The 17,187-nt window shown below is 41.0% G+C and overlaps 1 protein-coding gene across 7 annotated transcripts; it reads right to left on the minus strand.

Moving 5' to 3' along the window:
- Positions 1-6,821: 6,821 nt before the first annotated feature.
- LOC108971733 (fibrous sheath CABYR-binding protein) lies at positions 6,822-16,751 on the minus strand. 7 transcript variants are annotated; one of them, XM_018937984.1, is made up of 9 exons: positions 16,403-16,751; positions 14,243-14,394; positions 13,896-14,171; positions 13,586-13,826; positions 12,880-13,528; positions 12,603-12,811; positions 11,560-11,777; positions 10,441-10,479; positions 6,822-7,421 (listed from the first exon to the last, which is right to left on the minus strand). In XM_018937984.1, exons 1-9 carry the CDS (start codon positions 16,499-16,501, stop codon positions 7,253-7,255), a joined length of 2,052 nt encoding a protein of 683 aa, XP_018793529.1. In that variant the 5' UTR covers positions 16,502-16,751; the 3' UTR covers positions 6,822-7,252. The 7 variants fall into 7 exon arrangements, with proteins under 7 accessions (XP_018793529.1, XP_018793530.1, XP_018793528.1 ...); XM_018937985.1 differs by having other exon boundaries at positions 12,603-12,793; positions 13,586-13,841; XM_018937983.1 differs by having other exon boundaries at positions 13,586-13,841.
- Positions 16,752-17,187: the final 436 nt, after the last annotated feature.

Genomic DNA, 17,187 nt, shown 5'->3' on the forward strand with positions numbered 1-17,187 from the left:
AACAAAGGCACACTAGCCGAAAGTATGTGTTTGTTTTGCCTGCCGGCTGCCTGGCTGCCGGGATGCCTGCTGTGGTTTAGTTAGCGAACTAAACATGGCTGGAGGCGAGCGACGGGATAGTGTGGTAGTGATTGTTCTGGCGGAGTGTTGGTTTTGCGGTCGCTGCGTGCGAGTGCTTTCGACACACACACACACACACCACTGCACGTAAACATTCGCTTTCGGATTCATTCTTGTGGTCGCGCGGCTTGACGAACGTGTGTGCGACGTCGCCTTCATTCTAACTTTTCTGAGCAGTAGGTGTTTAAGAGGCACCATGCGAAGGAGGCACAAGGCGCTACTCACCCTTCAGTTATCGCACCCAAAACCCCTCACATCCCACAGTCATCTACGCTCTTGGCGTCAACCAAAACAGCAAGAGCACACATTCACTGCCTTCGGAGAGATTAGGTCATGGCAGGCAACTCGTGCGTACTCATTCAACGTTACTTAAACTATTTTATTGGATTTACAGTTTGCGGCTGCTGCTGTTTTCATTGTTGTTACTTTTGTTATTACCGACGACCCCACAGCGTCTCAGATTGAATATTTCTGAGTCTTTTATTCTTCCTAATTTCATTTGCTCCCCTTTTCTGTCCGGTCGCCGCATACTAAACTCGGTTGAGTGTTTGGCGAACGTGTTGTCAAATTGCTGACGGCATTTCGCCCTTTATTGAGTGCGCGCAATTTCCTCGACTTTGTTTTTTCGCATTATATGACGTTTTCTGCTTCTGCACTTTCGGCTGTAAAGCTTCTACCAATCGGCATATAAGTATAGCAATTGAAGTTTCTTTCCAATTTCAGCTCTACAAATTTTGTTTTCATGAGTCCACCAAAGTTTTCGCAGAGTTGTGAAAATAGTATTATAAATTCGAAGACACCTTAACTAAGAATCGAGCTTTAGATTGATTCACTAAATTTATACACCATTGCTTCATTGGATTAGTATCCAGTCTACTTTGTATGCTTTGAAACTCCTTCTTCTTCATCTTCTGCTCTATGTTAGAGGGAGCTGCTCGCTTTTCAATGTTGACTAGTTATGTAGAAAAAACAACAAATTGTAGCCCCCACAAGATTATCGAATGGACCACAAAACCACAAACGCGACGAATCGCCCCAATTTGGCTTTTTTCTCGGCTTCTTTCACACAAATGTAGCAAATTCGATCTTAATACGAGCGATTGCAACGAGGAATGTAAACGTAGTTGTATTCACACAATGTTATCAACCCATTTTGCTTGACCCAGATGTATTCGGGCAAAAAGTGCCCTGTTGGAAAGAACTCGCAATTTGCTCGCAAACACTCAAACGACTGGACTTTCTTTATCATCAAGATATGTATATGAAGAAACCTTGATTTAAAAGAAAACTCCGCAATTACTGGTTTCCTTCCAAGGACTTCCAGCTAGAAAATGCATAAAACTAACTTAAATTTTTAAGGAGCAGAATCTATGACCTAGCAAAAATCTCATATTTCATCTTAATTTTCTTTTATTTATTATACACTCTTAAATAGATATGGGTTGCCACGTTTGAAATAGGCAAGCAAAGGCCGACTAAGCTTTGCAGCAGGGTCATTGAGGAATCTTTGTGTTCTCACATATTTAAATAAAAAGGAAAATAAAAATAAGAATATTTATTTGTTTGCTTTTATAAACCTATACTCATATTTGTTGTATGTATATCTTCGCATGTTGCATGGAAATCAGTAGGGAGGGGTTAAGTTCGAGTGAGGCCGTTCTCTGGAAGCACAACTAACATTATGGCATATTTTCACACGAGGTCATAAAGTTCTTGTGCATAATACACCACTGCGTGCCTAAATCAGTAAAGATCAGAAGAAAACGTTCATTAACTTAGTATGTCAACACAAAAAGTGGCCAGCAAATACCCAAGGCTTTCTGCTTTTTTTTTCGAAATTTTGGAAGATGCAAAGTCAAGCGAAGCATACTTAAATCGACCCTATGACTTGTTACAAACGGCAGACTTCTTCTTTATTGACGTAGACACTGCATACCGGTTATTGCCGAGTTTTCCACAGAGCGACAGTCGTTCTTCCTTCTCACTGTTTGAAGTCAATTGGAGATTCCAAATGTACCCAGGTTTTTCTCCAACTAGTCTTTCCCACGGAGTGGAGGTCTTCGTATTAATCTGCTTTCCCTGGCTGGTACTGCGCCGAATACTCTCAGAGATGGTTCGTACAGCTCATTGTTCCATCGACTACGATATTCGCCGTTGCCAATACGCAAAGGACAATAAATCTTCCGCAGAACCTTTTTCTCGAAAACTCGCGACGCCAACTCATCAAATGTTGCCATTGTCCATGCCTCTCCACCATATAGCATCACGGAAATATTGAAGGACTTATAGAGTTTGATCTTTGTTCGTCGAGTATATAAGTAAAGTCCTTTACTTCTATAATGCCTACACACTCCGAAGTACCTGTTGTAAGAGTTATTCTGCGTTGTTTTTTGAGTTAGACATTGTTGTTGCTGTTAAAATTGGTTCCAAGATAGACTAAATTATCTGCGAGTTCGAAGCTAAGACTGTCAACAGTGACGTGAGAGCCAAGTCGCGAGTGCGACGACTGTTACTGTGATGACAGGAGATATTTCGTCTAGTCCACGTTCACTACCAGACCCATTTTCTTCGCTTTCTTAACCTGTCTCGAGAAAATATAACTAAAGGTAGCGGTTGTTGAGGCCAATAATATCAATATCATCGGCGTACGCCAGGAGCTGTACACTCTTATAAAATTGCCTTCTCGATTCAGCTCTGCAGTTCGAACTATTTTCTCCAACAGTAAATTGAAGAATTCGCACTATAGTGAATCGTCTTTTCTGAAACCTCGAATGGTATCGAACGGCTTGGTGAGATCTGATGGAGTTTTCGGCATTGCTCAACGTCAGTTTACACAGCCGTTTCAGTTTTCCGGTGATACCAAGTTCAGTCATAGCGACATGAAGACAGCTCCTTTCCGTGCTATCAAAACCAGCTGTGAAATCGTGTGTGTCGATCCTCACAAACGACAATAATACCCTTAGGAAAAATGTCTCGGGTAACGGTGCGCGCTTGCATGTGTTTTATTGTTCGGAACGATAGAGAGAAAATCGAAAAGTAAAATAATGCAAGCAAATTGAAGGGGAAGCTGAGAGTATACTTTATGTAAAGTGCATAACGGATTACTGCTATTTTGCAACATTGCAGCAATGCTCTTTTTCTGGACCGAAATACGATTTTCGAGCTGCGAGTATGTAAATGACCAAGAAATCAAATGAGTGTGTTGGCAATGTAGCCCACAGGGCTGGCGTTTTGGCACGACATGGTTTGGAATATGTCCTTGGAATGTGGCATCGAGCTGAATAAATATGTGCCACATCATTTCTATTGGAGAATAACTTCGGTGAAACGCATTTTCTTTTCTGAACTTTAAATGAGTTAACAAAACAAACCTGAACGCAAATATATATATACACATATAGTAAATACTACATGCTTGTTTTTGTATTTGTTTGTCTCTGTATTGGCTTTGCGCAAAATTTACGGCAATGCGCTGAAGTTGAAGGCAATTGGGAAAAAGTGCACAAACACACATTTGTTTTTACTTTGCTCCCTAATCCGATAAGAACCGAACAGCTAAGTTATTAGTTTATTCATGGCTGGAGTTATATTATTTGGCAGGCGCAAGCACACAGACACACACCATCCAACTAGCTATCCAATCCGTAAGCACGGCAAAGAACGAACTAGGACTTTATGCATCTGCGCTTAAAGGCGCTCGAAATTGAATATTTACATTATACCGTTATATACTACATATTATATACTATATACATATATATGAATACATTTTTGTGGCGTTTGGGCGTTTTTGTTTCGAATTCTTAAAAGTCCAAATTTATGGAATAGAGTGTGCTCGACGCCCTCAACGGCCAGAAAGCGGCTGCGTTCACACTTAGCGGCCGTAAAATGAGTACAGGAAGCGAGAGAGGCGCAGCTGCGACAGTAACGAGTCCAACTAAACGTGCGGCGAAGCTACAGCTGCCGGCGCCGAGGATATCATCACTTGCACTCTATAGCTATTTAGCTACGTTGGTGCAAAAGCTTTCGGCGCCATGATGATCTGGAAGTGACGGAGGCCCAAGGAAGTGGCACATTGACTGGCCGCTGTTGGTATGTCCGACATTGCGGTGCAGCGCCGCACACACGCCCCAGACGCTAACGAACTTTATCCTGCGAAGTAAGCTGCACTGAATTTCATTCATATGAGTACATATTTATTTGCTTTGCCTTGCAGTGGAAGGCATGTTGAGTTGCCACAATATTTTCATAAGAAAATTGTAAGTAGAATAAGCATTTTTAGGGCTGGATATTAGAAAAATATGGTGTGATTTACCAGCGGATTTTTGATGCTTGCTATTTACGATTTGAAGAAGATCTCAGAAATAAGTTTTGCTCTGACTTAGATGGCAACGCCATGTTATCAAAAGTAAACGTTTTCATTATTTTTAGTTTATCTTTCATTAACTTCTACAGTCTGTCTCTGCGACTATTTTGTGAGTCTCAACACTCGCTTCAGTGTTCAGTAGCGGAACCATAGGACTGAGTCGATTTACATAAATTTATTGGACCAATCTTTACAAATCTTTAAAAACTTTCAAAATAGGCTCCTTCTATGTCGATGCACCGCAGCCAGAAAGAAAAGCGGTATGAGCCGAGGTGTTGTCGTGCTGCAACTTGCAATCGGCTGCGATGTCTTGTCGAACCCAATTGACCCTTCGTTTGCGTCTCTTGAGGACTTCCACGTAAAATTTGGCATTGAGGAGGAACAAATTCATTGTGGACGATGCCTCTGTTGTCAAAAAGACAATAAGCGTCGTTTGCACCACTCACAGAAACACGTCGCGTGAAAATGTTTGCCTTGACTCTCCAGGCACTCGGAGACAACTGACGGTCGGTGGACGATCCTATTACTTTCCGGGCAAACCCTGAGGCAAAACAATTGTTGTTGCTTTTGATACTCTTTCTCATCATTTAAGAAGATCGCAGAACATCGGCAAGGTGTTTACTTCAAGTCGAAAGCTGCTTGAGAGTCCATCACTATACTTCATACCGTATTGTCTAAGCTCGGTTCAAAAAAAAATTTATTCATTAATATCTCCCACATAGTTTCCTTTGTTAACGCGGAAGACTGAAAGGTACCAATAAGCGAGATATGATATATCCCTTTCTCTCGTATTTTTGAAATTCGGCGTACGTACGCGTCCTCATAAGTGGATTGTGAAACCCATTCCGCAAAATTGAAATGGAATTAGCAATGGCGAACTCGCAGCATATAAACATTTATACATTCCCCGCTGTAATTCCCGAACTTACCAAACACGACAAGTGTTCAGCGCCATGAGTTTTAGATATTACGTGCGAATTTTCCTAACTCAGGCTTACCGCTTAATTAAAGTTTCTATATAACTTCTTCTTTACTGGCGTAGAGGCCGCTAAGCGGTCATTGCCGAGTTAACAACCGGCCGCTATCCGTTTCTTTTTTTTCACAATTTGGCGCCAATTTGAGATCCCAATTTCAGCCAAGTCCTTCAAGATAAGTACCCGTTGTATAGCTCGTACAACTCATCGCTCCAACGATATTTCATCTTTCCCACGCTCACTACCAGACTACCCACCTAATTCGCTTCATTATCCAGTCTGGAGAAAGCAGAAAGATATACCCGGAACTATAAAATAGGGAGAGAGATTGAGATAATATCACATTGTTCATCACTGCAATCTTTTGGCTAACAACATGAAGGCCAATTGGTAGCACCGCTTAGTGGAATAGAAATCACTGGCTTTAGGCTGGCATATTTCCCTACAGGGCACGAGATGTAAGAGTCGCAAACACAGCCATATTTAAGTGAGCACCCACAAAGGGAACTTGTTGTCAATGAATTTGGCAGTTGGCAACGATTGGCAGCATTTGGCGGTTGGCAGTGAATCAAATCAAACACACTGCCGCCCCCACAGCCGACACACACACGTACATATGTATGTTTATTCTTGTTATTATTGGGATTGCGATTGCGTTGCCTGCCACAATCGCATTCGTTTCGTAATCGCATTCAAATTCACAAATTTCGTCGATTGTCAACGCAATTTATGCTGCCAACAAATGCAGATGTCAAAAGCGAAAAGTCGCTCTTGCTGCTGTTGTTGTTGCTGTGGGTACTGCTACCGCTGTCGCTGCCGTTGCCGCTGTCGATTATTCCCTGATTGATTGGCGTATGCAAAGTGGCAGTGATTTTCGGATAACTTTGATACACAGTTAGTTGCTGCATGCCCATTTGCAACTTGTTGGAGTGGATTATTGTTGTGTCAATTGCATGTAAAACTGAAATTATTGACATTCTCATCTTTGGCTGGCGCGCGTTTACGCTCCTTGTGCGCTTGCCTTGGCGGCAAGTTTACATTAGTTCTGGCGGCCATATGTGTGTGTTGCCGTCATTTTTATTTAATTTTGTAATATTTTTAATTTTTTTCTTCGGCACTCAAATTCAGCCTCTTTGAACACTGCTTCAGGTATTACCCTTCCCTGTACCCCCCGCTCAAAGTGCTATTAACGAAAGGCATACCTTCTACTCCTTTTGTTATACTTACATATGTATGTCTACAACATTATTTCACCACAAACTCTGCCGAACTGTATGTGGCAAGTTCATTGCTGTTTCTCGTCCAGTATTCTGCATTTCTTCAGTACCTCGGCCGCGTAAAGAAAACAAAGATGGGGTGAATATGTATGTAATTTTGATTTATTGCAACACTGCTTACTTTGGTTTGTCACAGGCGAATGGGAAATGAATTAAAATCGGAAGAAATTTACATAAAAACATTAAATATGTGTGTATATATAATATGTAATGCCTGTAGTTGGCAAGTCTACATAAAAGCTAAATTAGAAATCTGCATTGGCGCAGAACGCAAAGGCATCTCAGTATTTGAGGCTTCCAGTCGTGTACACTATATTTGTGGTGGTGGTGGTGGTGGTAATGCGGCGGTGAAGCGGCGGCTGGTTGGTCGGTGGTTTGGTGCGCGCATCAGCTTGCGGCTTGCGGATCTCTTGAGCCGCCCGCCGCAGTTGTTGAGTTCAGCGGTAAAACATGGTTTTGATATTAGCATGCGTACATTTGCGTCGCAGTTCCGCGGTTCCGTCGGGTGCGACAGGTTATGGCTGCAGCGCCACCTTTCTTATATCCACTTCAGCCGGCACCACGGGTGGCCGAACTTCAATGCCGCGCACTGGCTGTCGGTCCAAGTGATGAATTACTTTGTAAACTTCACTTCTATTCAAGCCGATTTTCTTTTCAGGCTTTTGATACTTCATGAAGTTGACTCTGTATGTGTGTGTGTGTGCGCGCATTGTGGTGGCCCGACATGCGCCGACATACGCCGAGCACAGCAGCGCAGTAAAAGCACGAACACAAATTAAATGGAATAAAATAGAGCACAAAGAGAAATTATTTTCAACATGCAGCAAGTTGCTAGGCAATAGTTGTAGCAATTGTACAGACATAATAGAAATGAGGAAAGCGGCAAAAAAGGTGAAATGTGAATTGTGAAATGGTGAAATGCTGGCTGCTGGTGGAAAAAAGTATGAGTAAAATGAAAAGCATGTCGATAAAAACTATTGAATGTTGGATGAAATAAAATAAATTGCTTGGTGAGCAGGGACTTCAAACTGCCAGTCAGCCCGTCAGGCGCTCAGTTGGTCTAACATTGCGCTGACCCAACCGCTGAAGTTACACGCGAGCAGCATGAAGTGGGTGAGTGGCGGGGGGTTAGGAAAAACACGGAACAAACAAACATTAAAGCACATGAATGAATTTGATTGAAGTGCAATTGATTGTTCATCACTCTTTGCAGTAATGATGCTGCGCGCGTGAGTGTGAGTAGTATTTATTGTGTCGACGAGTGTGCAGCGTTCGGTTTTACATATAACTCCAGAGTGGAAGACTGCGCTGTCGTTTATTTCTTTATGCGAATTGTTCGAATGATAGTTGAAACTGCAATAACTTTTAATATAATGTATACAAAAGCAACAACATATGCAATTTATTTTCATTTATTAATACTTTATAAAACAAATTTTAATGGTTGATTACATGGAGAAGAGGCAAATGTATTTCTTCGGTGTAAAACTTTTCTGCTTTCCCGGCGAAAACTGCGACAAGCAATTTTCACAGGGTTCTCTTGAAGCCAACTTTACTGCATTAAGAGAGTTCTGCATTGGCCGAAACAAATGGTAATCCAATGGTGCAAAGTCAGCGCTATATGGAGGAAAACTTTCCAGCCAAGCGCTCCCAGTTTTTGCCGACCCATCTAGCGTTGTCCTGATGGAAGGCGAAGTCCTTTTTGTTGATCGATTCTGTTCGGTTTTTTCGATTGCTTGCTTGAATCTCGTCAGCTGTTGACAATAAAATGTAGAATCAATTGTTCGACCATGCTGGAGCAACTCAAGGTGAATGGTTCCTTTCCAATCCCACCAAACACTCAGCATAACCTTTCGAGGCGCAATTCTGGCTTTGAGACCATATGCTGAGCTTCACCACGCTTGGACCATGCACTTTTTTGCACATTATTTTCGTATTGGATCCACTTTTCGTCTCCTGTCACCATTCGCATCAGAAATGGCTCGATTTCATTTCGTTTCAGCAAAGAATTGCAAATGTTAATCCGATCCATTAAATTTTTCACAGACAACTCCTGCGGTACCCTAACATCGATCTTCTTTTTGTGGCCAGCCTGTTTTAAATGGTTCAAAACCTTTTGATGATGTATCTTAAGTTTCTTAGCGATCTTATGGCGGCTTATGTGACGTCCTTGTCAATATTTTCCATAATATCATCAAATTTTTCAACACTAGGTCGACCAAGCCGAGGAGCACCTTTCACATCGAAATTTACAAAATGGAAGCGACCAAGCCATTGTTGTGTTACACGGACTGTGACATCATCGTTTGCGTTTCCGTAAACTCCACAAATTTCATTGATGGCTTGCAAGACACTCTTTGTTTTTTTTTTTTGCAAATATTTCAAAATGTGGCGAATTTCTTCATTATTTGCATTTATTTTTGAAGGAATGTCACTTTTTTCAACTTCCCCGTTCTTTTTTTTTTTTTTTTTTTTTTTTTTTTTTTTTTTTTTTTTTTTTTACCTTTTTTTTTTTTTTTTTTTTTTTTTTTTGTTTTTTTTTTTAGATTAAATTAAGCCTAAAAGCACGCCTTTCCAACACTATATGGTCTGCAATGACATCTATTGACAAAATACGAAAAGAGCTTTTCGACTACCCAACATTTTATTCACAAGCAATAACCGGTTTCAAGCCTTTCATTTGCTTCGAAAATATTATATCATACACAACACAACTCGGCAAATTTGGAGTGGCTTTTTAGCATATTTATATCGAAACCGAGATCTTATTAAATTTTTCCAGCAGTGTGGTCATTGGCATGTGAAGTGACCTACCTCTACAAATTTCATTCGATTAACTTTTCAAATAAATTATTCTTCGGAAAAAACATAAAAAAATGAAGATTATTCCTTTCATGCGCGTGTAGACTTTCTTATGTGTTCTTAGCAGCGCGGTAGGTCAGCAAGTATGTTATATTACATGAAGCTCCAACGTAGTATTGCCGACCTTAGCAAGGTGTGCATCTACTGCCATATGCAGAAATGGACGTACGTCCATATTGAAATCAGGCGAAGGATATTGGGTTACGATCTCTGTGCAGTACTCGGCCAATTAAAAGTTAGCAGTTTCATTTCCTTAGCAAAATAGCAAAATGAATTTCCTTTAATTCACTACTAGATAAATAGAAAGTGCCAATTTAAACTTCGGGTGAATAAATATGAAATATAAGCACCAAAAACAAAAAAAAAAAAAAAAAGAAACAAAGCTATACAAAGGCTCATGAAACTCCGCTACATTCAATCTTCAGTCGCAAGTAAATGAAAGGAATCCATTAATAAATGTGTAATTGCTGCTGCTATTAAAAAATTGGCAAATATTCAGGTGAAAGGTTGCACAATACTCGAAGCAATGGATGAGAAAGTGAACAGGAATTAGAAATAAATTGAATGGAAAATGCTATCACACATGCATATAATATAACCGTAAAAATTCAATAGGTTGAAGATATGGACAATTTGCCTCGAGCGCCGCCAATCACTAAATGGCAAATGGAAACGTGGCTTAAAAGAAGTAAGGTCGGCACGAAATCTTAATCAGCGTATGCCGAGAATAAGGCTGTTCTACGCACACGCACAAAGGAATTTAAAAAGTACAGAACTGTGTATGAATTAATAGTATAAATGTTAGTTGTATGTCTGTCCGTGTAAATCATTTCATGCATACCTTGGGTCGTAGCCAAGCAACGGACTTTCAAATGTGCAACTGCGTTGGTGATATTTATGTAAATGCCGATGAGTGCCGACGAATAAAGATGTGATGAAATGTGCGCACAAACAACAATATGTAGTTGATGTTTGGTTGTTGTTGTTGTTGTCGTCAAATACCATGGACCATGAAGTTGATATGAAAGTAAATGAAAGGAGGGAAATGCCAGAAATGTTGTAAATAAAATAGCTGTGCAAATGGTGTGCGTAACTGCGTATTATTTTTAAAATAATTAAAATGTTGATAAAATTAATTTTGTAACTGTATTACAGAGTCTCGAGGTCACAATCATACAACAATATTAAAGTCAGCTGTTTGTGAGTTGAACTAAGTTTTAATTTTGAACTTTATTAGAGTCGTGATCGAGCTTTAGATGAGCCTTTTGTGCTTAGCATCGGGCTCAAAGCTTTTACGCTAAATACTATCATACCAATTCAAACTCAGGAAATGTTTTCGAAATAGTCATCTTTCTTCGTTCTAAGTTACATATTTCGTACCGCTGAAATTTGGTTCTGTGCTTAAAGCTAGCTTACGTTCCCATGGAGTTTTCCAGTGTTTTAAAACCTTGTACTACTAATAAATGCAACCTTTAGTGTGTTAGCCTCAAAAAACTTACTCCTAAATGCGAAAAGAACATGTCTTTCCCAACTTTGGATAGAGATTACTATTTTTTCTCTAATACCTATGTATGTTATTATAAAGAAACAATATTTCTTATAATGCTGAAGAGCTTTTTCACTCACGCAACATCTAAGCAAATTCTAACAGGCCTGTAGAGAATTAAAAAGTTCGAGAGGTCTTTTGAGAATAGAAAAGTTCAAGAGAGCTTTTGCGACCTTAACTGAATCTAATCAAATAGAGCCTATACCTTTTCCATTGTTTAAACTCTTAGTACGTGAGAAAGAAATATCAGTAGAGGACGCAAAGCTCCCTAAGTGTGGTTATATGTGTGTATGCCCTGATCTCAGGGGCAGCTCATTCAAAAATAACCCAGGTGAATATGAGTGTGCACCCAAAAATCGTTTAAAATAAATAAAATATAGCTTATAAATAAAGTTGAGTTGCAAATATAGTTACCCCAATGTGGTGCCAGTTATGAGTTCCGCTTGTGCACTCAGGGTTTCCGCTATGAACTCATCATTGTAGGCATCCTTGGGTCGATACCAACGCCTGCCGCCGGGCAACACAAGCGGACGCTCGGAAGATGGTGTCAGCGGGCCAAAGGCGCGTTTCGAGCGACGCGGATTCTTTTTGCGCTCCAACTGCTCCTCGAGTTCTTCGATCACATCGTTGCGCTGCCAGTTTCCAGGCCAGGTTCATGTAATTTACGGTCATTTCAAACTCAAACAAATATACATAAAGCGGGTATAGGTTATAGATAAGTGTACGAGTGTGAAGTGTGTTAGTGGCATTCGGCAATTCTCACGAGATAAATCAACGGTTACTTTGAGATTTAAATTTTTCTTTGTGCGTTTTGTGCGTCTTGCGTAGGAAAACGAAAGCTGTAGTCGGATTTTTTGTTTAAGTTCAGTATTTATTTGTTTTCGGAAAGTATATATTTTTGCTAAAAATGATAAACTTTTGATATTTCGGTTGGATTTTGAGAAGCTGCCGATTTGGTTAAAGCACGCTCTTGCTTAAATTCTCATCTTCATAATTCAAAGCGTACTGTTTGCCGCTGTAAAAGACCAAAAGCTTTAAATAGGGCTATTATTTAGTGGATAATAAGATATTTGAAAGTTCTTAGGGTTAAGTAATTAGATTGGTTCAGGTAATTAATTGAATTATATGTTCCATAAGAAGAGCTCGAGGGTGAAAAATAGTAATTATAGGTAGTTATGTCTTCAACAGAAGTCGAGCAGGAAGGAGGAAAGCTAAGATTTTTAGGTTTGACTTTAAACATCTTATATGCACGACCGGCACTAATGGAAATTTCCTTGAAGGATTTTTATTACTAGATTGTTTCAAAATTATCCCTTCCACATAGTCCACATATCTAATGTCATATAACATGTCTAATTATTAAGATCCACTAAAATCATTAACTTGAATATCTATACTGGCAAGTATTTTGTGTAACTAGGAAACCACATTCTTTGATAAAAAGCAGTGTTACCAACCTTTTGTTTCTTTGCATTCTGCTCCTCCTCCATTTGCTGTGTATCTTCCTTATTCTGTTTTGCCTCTTGAATCTTTGCTGCATCTAAAGATGGCGCATCAGTTGCAATGCTTTCTGAGACCTCTTCTGCAACGACAGCAACACTCTCAGTAACTGAACCATTCTGATCGCAACTAGAGTCCAGCTCTTGTGCTATAAATGAAAGATGACCTTTGCTTGAAGCTTGCTTCCAATTTTGCTTCCTAGCTCAACGCTAACTCTCCACAAACATAACTTACTTTCGCCTTCTGCTTTATTCACTTCAGCGTCTTCGTCTATCTTTTCTAGGTTGATTGAGCGCGTCTCAGCTAAAGCTGGAACGGGAGCCGGCGATGGCTGAACTCCGGGCTGTAACTGGAACGCTGGCAAAAGTGTTGCCAACTGCTTTGTGACTGCGTCGAGAGTGGATTGTATGGTGGAGGGCAGGGAAGAAAGTGCGGCCAATTGGCGTTGCACGTCGGCCAGTTGACGTTCAAGAGCTAGTTCCTCTTCGGTTTTTTCACGTTGGGGTATGGAGTTTTTAGGTTCGGTAGAAACTTCTGGCGCAGCTACAGTATCATTTGCTGTTGCGGACTTTTCAAGTGTCTCTTCCAATATTGGTGTCGCCTCGTTTGTGGACGATATTTCCTCGTTACTGCTTTGGCTCTCTTCTTTCTTTACTGTTTGATTATCACCAGGCAAAGTTAGTTTGTCAGCCGTGTTCACTTGTTGACCTTCTTTGTCCTCAGCTGGTGGTTCGACTATAATTTTAACCTCCTCCAAATTTGGCAATTCGCTGTCAGTTGGTGGAGGTTCTTCTATTTCCTCAACTTTTGGTGGTGACGGTTGCTTACTTTCTATTGGCACTGTCGGTTCAACTGGCTCTGTCGGTGATACGATTGGCTGGGGCTAAGAATTAAAGTTGATTAACAGAAATATTTAGATAACTGTAGCTTAGCTACTTACCATCGGTGATACTGAACGCGATCTTGGGGCTGATTTCACTATCTTAACCTTGTATGCATTGGCGGCTCTGCGTTCGGCCTCGATTTGCTCCTTGCTCTTCGGTATGGGACGATCAGGTTTCATCAGAAACGTTGACCACTTTTTGTTTTCTTTTTCTTTCTCAGCTCTCGTTTTGATTGCATCTTCATTGAGGGTTCGCAACACATCGCTGGTCATACAGACACCAGGCTTGGGAAAAAGTCTGTAGAAATTTACGCTAATATAATAAAGATTAACAAATAATCATGCATATATTGGAAACGAAACGCACCCCAGGACGTTATGCTCCGTTAGGACCTCTGATTCACCCGAAAGCACCGCGGCGATTTCTTCTTCCACCAACTTGATTTCCGTTTGTTCCGAAAGCACCGACGACGGTCGCTCTGGAAGCTCGGGTAAAATCTCTGTCTGCAGCACCACATCATCTTCCAGTTGAGGAGGAATAGGGCTCTTACGTCCACTCACATCGATGAAAGTTGGTGGGGTTGTAGGGCGCTCGGCTCCGTAAACCGGGAACATTTTCGGTACCAATTGCTCTTCGCCCTCACTGCGGAACAAATATGATTACAATTTAAATAACTCTCAACTCGCCACAATGATCCTGTACTATCCATTTACCGTTGAACTCCGATGTAGAACACATTTCCACAGTGCCTAATTACCTTGTCTGCCTCTTCGTGTGTCAGTGGCGAGGTAGCCGTATCGTTAATGCGTACAATGACGTCACCTTCACACAAACCGGCTTCCTCGGCTATGCTGCCCTCATTGACCTAAATTAACGAAATATATGAAAATCAAACACCAGCCAAGGGCCACCTACACAAACAAGAACCATTAAAATGAAAAGGAATAATAACATTAAATTCCCTTTCGCACAGTCGCCGAAATGAGTCAAGTGGCGAGCTGTTTGCTAGGTCAGTGTGTTAATTTCGGCAATGAACTTTTTCTCATGCCCACATTGGGCCCCCTCCCCCAGAGAAGTGCGTGACAGCGAATGCGACCGCCTCATTTGTTTGCGTTCTCACTTCGCGTCCGCTGCTGCTTCGTGGCAGCATTGAATGAAAATGCTCCTGCCTTCGTGGTTTCCTTTCTGTTTATTTGCCTGTCTGGCTAGACTTTGAAGTATTGCGAGTTACCCGATTGACAGTTGTCGGCTCAGCGAAAGCGCGCCGCGCAGTCAGCGACAGTGAAGCGCTCGGCAAGAAGCACGCCAGCGAATCAATGAAACTGTATATGTACACAGAAGTGTGGCAATAAAATGCGAAGAATGCAAATAAGCAACGGGACAAAAGAAACTCAAAGTTTATGGCAATACAATGAGTGATAAAATGAAGTACGCACTCAGATTTTATCTCGGAGATGTACGCAAAGGCAAATATATTCAGACTTTTATCTCACCTTTTCCGTTACTAATTAAATTATAATTATTCGTTTGTGGAAACTAGCTCTCAATCATACATTGGGTTTCCAGATAAAGTTAAGTGACACCTCAAGCTATAGGAAAATCTCTCTTCTCTCTTCGGTCTAGTTAAAGCTAATTAATTGTATGGAGTTAACTAACTAACTGAAAGAGATAATTAAAACTTTTTATATTTAAAAAAAAAAAGTAAATAAGAAGGCTGGAGCAAATGTGAATACGAAAGAGAGCTCTAACTTGAGCAACTTAGGTAATTCGCTACATCTTATGCTCTCTTAAATTTTGTTTACCATTCTTCCGGAAATACTTTTCGAAATCGAACATAATTTATTTCATATGCCTTAATTAAAGCGATTTTATTCCACGTTTCCTTGAACCATTTCCCTTTCATTTTATTTGATACAACACGCCTTAAATTTGCTCTCATATAAACTTGACTGTGTGTAACGGTGAACATAAGGTGTGTGTAATTAAAAACACAAACGAAAGAGCGTAAGAGAGAGCAGAGTAGTGTGGCATGCATGCGAAAGTTAGCTGACAATAATGGCAATGTGATGATTGATGGTTTGACAGATTGGAAAGAGAGCGATGTGGAAGGTTGGCCGACTTTCTGATGAAATAAAGGCAAAGCAGCGACGTTGCGGAGCGATTCTTTGCACGGCTTTCGCTAATTTTTTCGTTTCATTTGTATGACTGTAGCTATGTATGTGTGTCAGAGTGTGAGTGTGACTATGTGCAGACATCCAAGCGTGTCTTATCGCATTGTGCTATTGCACGCACACACTGTCACCCACACACCCACACACATGTGCACTGAAATGAAGGCGATAATAAGCGCATTTGCGTTTGTATGTGTGCGTTCACCGCACTCTTGCGTGTTGATTGGCAATAATAATAAAATATTTTATGGCCTGTTAATGTTAACGAAAAGTCATTTTAATTATTATTCCATTTGTCGCCTGTTTGCTAGCTAGCAAGTGGTCCTTTATACTTTCCTTCATAGCGAAATGCACATTAAAGCTGTAAAAGTTGCAGCGCTCTGCTGTTTATTGCCAACATCGTTGAAATCGAGCGCTTTAATTCTTCACCCACACACACACACACACACACGTCCAACTCACACGCGCACGTACTTACGCACACAATAACGCAGCGAACTTTTCACTGTAGTTACGTAATTCCATTTGACCACAAATTTTTTCATTGTTACATTTTTCGCTTTACTGCCTTGGTTGCAGGAGTATGCGAAACTCAAAATGGGACAGCAGCTGCCCCATCGGCTTGGCCAATGGTGCGCTCATAATAAATACAATTTCGGAGGCATAAAACCGACTTTGCTTGTGTACTACGCATCTACTAACCTTAACGACCGTCAGCGGAAATTCGAAGTCCGCACCGCCGACCAAACGAAAGCCCCAAGACACGTTCTCGAAGCGACACATTTTAATATCGATCACCATTTTGTATGTTTCAATTTATGCTCCACTTCTTGCGGCAATATTGATAATAGATTTACGACGATTAATAAATTTCCCGTGCAATTAGTTTGTGCTCGGTGTTAGCCCAGCCACTTGGCTAGCAGATGCTACGGTGGTGTAGTGAATATTGGCAACTGACGCGACGACGGCGATGACCATCGGGCGACTACTTGCCGCTTGCCTGTTGGCGCTTGGCGGTGAGTGCTGTTCGACCGGCAGCCGATGTTGCTGTTGTTACTTGTTGCATCGTCTGAATCGCTGCTCCTGCTGTAAAGTCACGAACCTCACGGCTGCCAATCGCTTCCTCATTTTCTTGCCACACAACAAACTACACACACACACGCAACTTCGTTAGCTCGCCGCTGGCTGATAATGAAATTTATGTTGTTGAGTGTGACCGGCTGGCTAATAAAGTGGCTGCCGCTAACCGCGCGCCCGTCCGTCGGACAATCAATACAATTTGCGTGCCGACGTGACTGGCTGACAGCCATTTCTCATTTATTGGGCACTAAGATGTTGGCGATAATTTATTTCTATTTATTTCTGTTGCTTTGGCATTTTCGGCTCTAATGCGTTCGCCGCAGTTTGTGGCTTGTTTCCCAATCGCTTTATTTGCCATGTTTATTCACTTTCTATTGGTTCGCTCATTTATTGTCGCACGGCTTCTG

The sequence above is a fragment of the Bactrocera latifrons genome, unplaced genomic scaffold (assembly GCF_001853355.1).
Source record: "Bactrocera latifrons isolate USDA-ARS-PBARC rearing strain unplaced genomic scaffold, ASM185335v1 scaffold_357, whole genome shotgun sequence".
NCBI classification, from domain to species: domain Eukaryota; kingdom Metazoa; phylum Arthropoda; class Insecta; order Diptera; family Tephritidae; genus Bactrocera; species Bactrocera latifrons.